The sequence below is a fragment of the Muscardinus avellanarius genome (assembly GCF_963383645.1).
Source record: "Muscardinus avellanarius genome assembly, chromosome: 10".
NCBI classification, from domain to species: Eukaryota; Metazoa; Chordata; class Mammalia; order Rodentia; family Gliridae; genus Muscardinus; species Muscardinus avellanarius.
The window spans coordinates 64997631-65004067 of record NC_137796.1 but is presented as its reverse complement, the minus strand read 5'-3'; the positions used below and the strand labels follow the sequence as shown (position 1 = coordinate 65004067).

The following is a 6437-nucleotide window of genomic DNA, read 5'->3' as shown; positions in this document are numbered from 1 at the left end:
TCACTGCAAGCTGGCCCACTGCAGGGAAGTGTACATCACCGCACCATTGGCCTGCGGAGAGCAGAGCAGCAGGGTCTTCCTGACGCTGGTTCCCAGGCGGCCAGCAGAGACCAGATCCTGGAGTGGGATGGGGTCCTTAGGAGCCCAGCACTGGGCGATGTAGTGGGCATGGAAACGGAGAGGGTCACCTGCAAGGAGGGAGAGAGGCATTACGGCAGTTCCCAATGGCAGAGGACTGCAACACACTGGAACACTGACATGGGTTCCCTTTCCCAATCACTATGAATACTTTTTTATTTTTACTTTTTGTCAGAACTGGGGATTGAACCCAGGAGTGTTCTACCTCCGAGCTATACTTCCAGCCCTTTTTTTTTAAATTTATTAATTTATTTATTTATTTATGGTACTGGGGATGGGACCCAGGGGTATTCTACCTCCGAACAACATCCCCCCTATTTTTTATTCTTTATTTTGAAACAAGGTCTCACTGAGTTACAAAGGGCCTCACTAAGTAGCTGAGGCTGGCTTCAAACCGCAATCCTCCTGTCTCAGCCTCTCAAATGCTGGGATTACAAGTGTGCGCCACCGCACCCAGCTTTTATTTTTTATTTATTTATTTTTTCGGTACTGGGGACAAAACCCAGGGGCACTCTATCTCCAAGATACACACTCAGCCCTATTTGTTTGTCTGTGTGGGGGGTACTGGAGATAGAACCCAGGGGCATTCTACCTCTGACCTCGACTCTCAACCCTATTTTTAATTTTTAATTTTGAAACAGGGTATCACTAACTTTAAGAGAGCCTCACAAGTAGCTGAGGCTGGCCACAAACCTGCAATCCTCCGGTCTTAGCCTCCCAAGTACTAGAATTATAAGCATGTGCCACCATGCCTGTGCGATCCTCCTGTCTCAGCCTCCCAAATGCTGACATTACAAGTGTGCACCACCACACCAGCTTCGACTGTTCTATTTCTAAGAATTTTCTCTTACAAGTATAGTGACATTAAAATATTTCTAGCCAGATGTGGTGAGGCATGCTTGTAATCCCTGTGCTTGGGAGGCTGAGACAGGGAGATCGCACAGGTTCAAAGCCAGGCTCAACTAAGTGAGGCTCTCAGCAACTTAGTGAGACCCTATTTCCAAATAAAGCATAACATAGGTCTGGAAATATAGCCCGGAAGTAGAAAAGCCCCTGGGTTCCACCCCAGTACACACACACACATATACATACACATATACGTATATATATATGTATATATATGTGTGTTTGTGTGCATATATCCAGTATATATATGTATATATGTGTATGTACATGTGTGTATGTGTGTGTACATATATATATATGTGTGTATATATATATACATACATATATATATATATATATATATATATATATATATATGTTTAAAATATATCGCCGGGCATGGTGGCGCACGCTTGTAATCCCCGCGCTTGGGAGGCTGAGACAGGAGGATCGCACAAGTTCAAAGCCAGCCTCAGCTACTTAGTGAGGCTCTCAGCAACTTAGTGAGACCCTGTTTCCAAATAAAGTATAAAAAAATAGGTCTGGGAGTATAGCCTGGAGGTAGAAAGCCTCTGGGTTCCACCCCCAGTATCACCACACAAAAAATAATTATAAATAAATAAATAAAATAAAATATATCTATATCACTTCGTGATCCTTTTTTTTTTTTGGCTGTACTGGGGATGGAACCTAGGGCCATTCTAGCTCTAAGCTATACCCCCAGCCTGAGTTTTTATTCTTTATTTTGAAACAGGGTCTCACTAAGCTGCAGAGGGCCTCATTAAGGAGCTGACACTGTCTGTGAACCAGAATCCTCCTGTCTCTGCCTCCGGAATGCTGGGATTACAAGCGTGCGCCACCACGCCTGACTTCATGATCCTTTGTAATTGCTAACAAATGGAAACAGAATGGCTATATTCATGATAGAGCCATAACACTAAATATTATACAACTGTGAAGATTTAAAAAGAATGTAGTCAGCCAGGAGTGGAAGCATACACCTGTAATCCCAGGACTTGGGAGGCTGAGACAGGATGATCCCAGGTTTGCAGCCAGCCTCAGCAATTTAGTGAGGCCCTCCACAACTTAGAGAGAGACCCTGTTTCAAAATAAAAGAATAAAGCTGGGCACAGTGGCACACACATATCATCTCAGTACTTGGGAGGCTGAGAGAGGACTGCAGGTTCAAGGCAGTGTCAGCAACTCTGCAAGACCCTGAGCAATTCAGCAAGACCTTGTTTCAAAATAAAAATAAAAAGGTCTGAGTGTGTAGCTCAGAGGTAGAATGCCCCTGGGTTCAATCACCATTACCGAACATAAAAAAAAGAACATAAAAAATAAAATGTGAGGCTGAGTAATTAACTGACAAACTTGTTATTTTAAGCTGAAGTGGCTTCATTTGTTTGTTTGAAATGGGATATCACTATGTTGCCCAGGCTGGACTGGAATTCCTCAGTTAAAGTGATCTTCGTACCTCAGCCTTCCTAGCTGAGGGCTATAGACAGGCCACCGCAGCCAGCTAGAGCCACAATTTTCTATGCTATTTATATGTGTATGTTATCTGCATACTCACATAAAACTATATGTATACATATATATATATATATTTTTTTTTTTTTTTTTAATGCGGTAAAACCTAGGGTTTTACTCTGGTGTACTCTGAGCTACACCCCCAGCCCTATTTCTTATTCGTGTGTGTGTGTGTGTGTGTGTGTGTGTGTTACTGAGGGTGGAACCTAGTGGCTTTTCTACCTCGGGGCTATACTCCATTTTATACTTTATTTGGAAACAGGGTCTCACTAAGTTGCTGAGAGCCTCACTAAGTAGCTGAGGCTGGTTCCTGTCTCAGCCTCCCAAGTGCTGGGATCACAAGCATGTGCCATCACACCCGACTCTTATTCTTTATTTTGAAACAGGGTCTCACCGAATTGCAAAGGGCCTCACTAAGTAGCTGAGGCTGTCCACGAACCATGATCCTCCTGTCTCAGCCTACCAAATGCTGGGATTACAAGCATGCACCACCATGCCCAGCTTACAACTATCGTTTATTGTTCATATTATCTGTAAACATTCATGGACCTACATCAACCTCTGATAACAAATGCTGTTTCTCTGATGACTACCTAGTATGTCAAATTATTAACATATTAATCATTTTCCAATTTTCCAATACTATGAAGAATCCTGCAGTGAATATTACTGTGTGTTTTACACACCTGTCTAAATATTTCTAAGTGAAGCTGGGCGTGGTAGCGCACACTTGTAATCCCCGTGCTTGTGAGGCTGAGACAGGAGGATCACACAGGTTCGAAGCCAGCCTCAGCTACTTAGTGAGGCTCTCAGAAACTTAATGAGACCCTGTTTCCAAATAAAGTATAAAAATAGGTCTGGGAGTATAGCCTGGAGGTAGAAAGCCTCTGGGGTCCATCCCCAGTACCACAAAACAAAACAAAACAAAAAAACTTCTAAGTGAATTGTCTAAATCATAAGGGAATTTTTTTTTTTTTTTTTTTTGCAGGTCTGGGGATGGAACCCAGAGGCATTTGACCTCCGAGCTACACCCCCGCCCTATTTTTTATTCTTTATTTTGAAACCGGGTCTCACTGAGTTGCAGAGGGCCTCACTAAGTAGCTGAGGCTGTCCACAGTGATCCTCCAGGTCTCAGCCTCCCAAATGCTGGGATTACAAGCGTGCGCCACCACACCCGATTTTAAGGGAAAATTTAACAAAAGTCACTAAACTGTCCTCCACAGGAACATGGGAATTCAAGTGCTTCCTAGTCTACTATGGGTTTCAGAAGATAAGACAAAGTAGAACAGAAAGGAAAGGTGCAGAAATATTAAGATCCTGATGAAAGGGGCAGCAATCTGAGCTCCCAACCAGAACTCACCAGGGTAGACCAGGAAGTCACCCCCAAACTTGCCAGCGGCACTGAGAAAGAAGCCTCGCTCCCATAGGTCTTTGTAGATCCTATAACGCAGCTCATGGGCAGGGCAGCCAGCATGGGGCCAGTCTTTGGACTTGACACGCCAGTCCAGGGGCCTAGCCTTAATAGGTCTCGGCCTGGCAGTGGCCAGCTGGACTAGCAGGGCAGATCTTGGCAGGGGGGCCACCTCATTTGAAGGCCCTGCTTGGAGAAAGTGTAGAGAAGTTTGGTGAACATAAAGGCAAGGTTTTCCCAACTCCTGGGAACTCAGCTCAAACCCCCCCCCCCCAAACTCCCTCACCTCCTTCCTTTGGCCTCTGGACTCCCAACCCATTCCTACCTGCTTCCTCTTGCTCCCCAGAAGTCTGGCCATCACTGGTCTCGTTCCCTTCAGCACCTTGACCTCCGCTGGCCTCCTGGCTCCCGCTGGTCCCCGCCTCCTGTTCCAACTTCTGCTTCTTGGCAGCCTGACCCTCTGCAATCTTCTCTTGGAGCTCCTGACGCCGGGTCTCACGGGCTTCAGCGGCCAGGGCTCTTTGCTCCTGGAAGCTCTGCTCTTGCTGGCGTTTGAAGGATGCCAGAGTCTGGGAAATAAACTGAGCTGGAGCACAGGGCCCAACTTGCGCTCCTCTCAGAAGGCCAAGAATTCTGACTCCGTAAACACCTCAAAACTAGTCATTCCAGGACCGGGACTCCCAGACCCTCCCACCCCAGGGACCCCACAATTCTCCACCCTTACCAGGTCGTGGTGGCGGGGGTCTGGGCGCGGGGCGCTGACCAGGGTCACTGCTCCGATCTCGGCCAGGAGTCGCGCCTCTTCGGGCATGAGCAGCAACGGGAGGCCCAGGCGCGAGTTCTGGCGGGGCCCGCGGGGCAGGGCGCCCACCGTGCGGCCCCCCACACCCAGGCGCTCCCGCAGCGCCTGCACGGCCTCGGCGCCCCACACCAGCGAGCGGCCATTGGCCACCTCCACCACCAGCATCCTCCTGCAGAGCGGGAGCAGCAGCGGTCACCCACAAAGCCGCACCAAGGCCTGCATCACCCACTGCCCGGATCCCGAAAAGCCAGCCCCGGGCTGGGGAATCGGCAGCTTGGGTTCTGCGGGGCCCTTCCGCCCGCGCCCTGCCAACTCTACCGTGCCTGACGACTGTGCGCCCCAGAGTCTTAGAGAGAGACCTCGGCCAGCGGGGCGCCACGTCCCCTGGGAAATGGCCATCTTGACACCGCCCCCTCGCCCAGCGGGCATCTCCTTCCCGCGTCCGCACAGGTGTCGGAACCTGCCCGGGCGCCCGCAAGCCACACCCCCTTCCGGATTCTCAGACCTTGGCCACTCCCTTTCCAACCAGCGAAGTAGGGTTTTCAGGCCTTTTCGCTCGGAATCTGAACTTCCGCAGCAGGGGAAGGAGCCCCGCCCCGTCGGCTCGGCGCGCAGGCGGCTCGGGGTTCCTGCCCCCGCGGCTCCGCCGAGCCCCAGCCCGCCCCGAGCCGAGGCGCTCGGGAGCTCTCGGAAAGCCGAAGCCGCGGCCCCGCCCCCTCGCGCGCCGGCGGCGGACAGCCGGGCCCTTCGGCTCCCTCGGCTCCCGTCAATCACCGCGGCCCCGCCCCCTCGCGCGCCGGCGGCGGACAGCCGGGCCCTTCGGCTCCCTCGGCTCCCGTCAATCACCGCGGCCCCGCCCCCGGCCGCGAGCGCCCTAATAGGGAAGTTCCCGCCCGCGCTGAACCCGCGGCCCGAGGCTCGGCCTTGGGGACCCGCCGTCCGCTCTGCAGGACGCGCTCACCTCCCTTGAGAGCGCTCACTGCGCCTCCTGGCTGCTCTTCAAGCTGGCCCACTCTGTCCTCCGGCAGAACCAGCCAGCCACTTCGTCAACACCAGCTTGCAGCTCGAGGTGGACCCAGTCCCTACGAAGCACGCCCCGCACTGCTTCCTCCGCCCCGGGTCATGTCGACCCCCTGCGTGATTTTCGTCACCCCGCCACGTCAGCGGAGCGGGAAGCCTGAGGCCCACCCCGGCAGGGTGGTCACCACGCCCCGCGAGAACCTCCTCCGCCGCTCGGGTTTCGCAACTCGGGAACTTGAGGCTCATTAGCCTGGCCACGCCCCCAACCCTGAGCCCCGCCCCCTGCAAGTGATCCGGTCACCGCCTCTTTCGAGTTGTTCGTGGCCCCGCCTACCTCCCCCGAAGACGAGGCTCCGCCAGTCACTAATCCAAGGTCACTTGTACCCGTTGATTTTTTTTTTTTTTTTGAAGTACTAGGGATGGAATCTAGGGGCATTTTACCTCCCTTAGCCCTATTTTTTTATTATTTATTTTGTAACAGGGTCTCACTGAGTTGCAAAGAGCCTCACCAGGTAGCTGAGGCTGTCGGCGAACCCCGATCATTCTGTCTCAGCCTCTTGAATGCTGGAATTAACAAGCGTGAATCACTACGCCCGGCTCGCTGATGTGTGTGTGTGTGTGTGTGTGTGTGTGTGTGTGTGTGTGTGTTAC

General features: G+C 51.6%; 1 protein-coding gene across 3 annotated transcripts; it reads right to left on the bottom strand.

Moving 5' to 3' along the window:
- Positions 1-4931, bottom strand: TSEN34 (tRNA splicing endonuclease subunit 34; the record flags this gene model as incomplete). 3 transcript variants are annotated; one of them, XM_080702969.1, is made up of 4 exons in its annotated part: positions 1-188; positions 3914-4150; positions 4251-4533; positions 4689-4931. In XM_080702969.1, 4 exons carry the CDS (start codon positions 4929-4931, stop codon positions 1-3), a joined length of 951 nt encoding a protein of 316 aa, XP_080559095.1. The 3 variants fall into 3 exon arrangements, with proteins under 3 accessions (XP_080559095.1, XP_080559097.1, XP_080559096.1); XM_080702971.1 differs by having other exon boundaries at positions 1-101; XM_080702970.1 differs by having other exon boundaries at positions 4290-4533.
- Positions 4932-6437: the final 1506 nt, after the last annotated feature.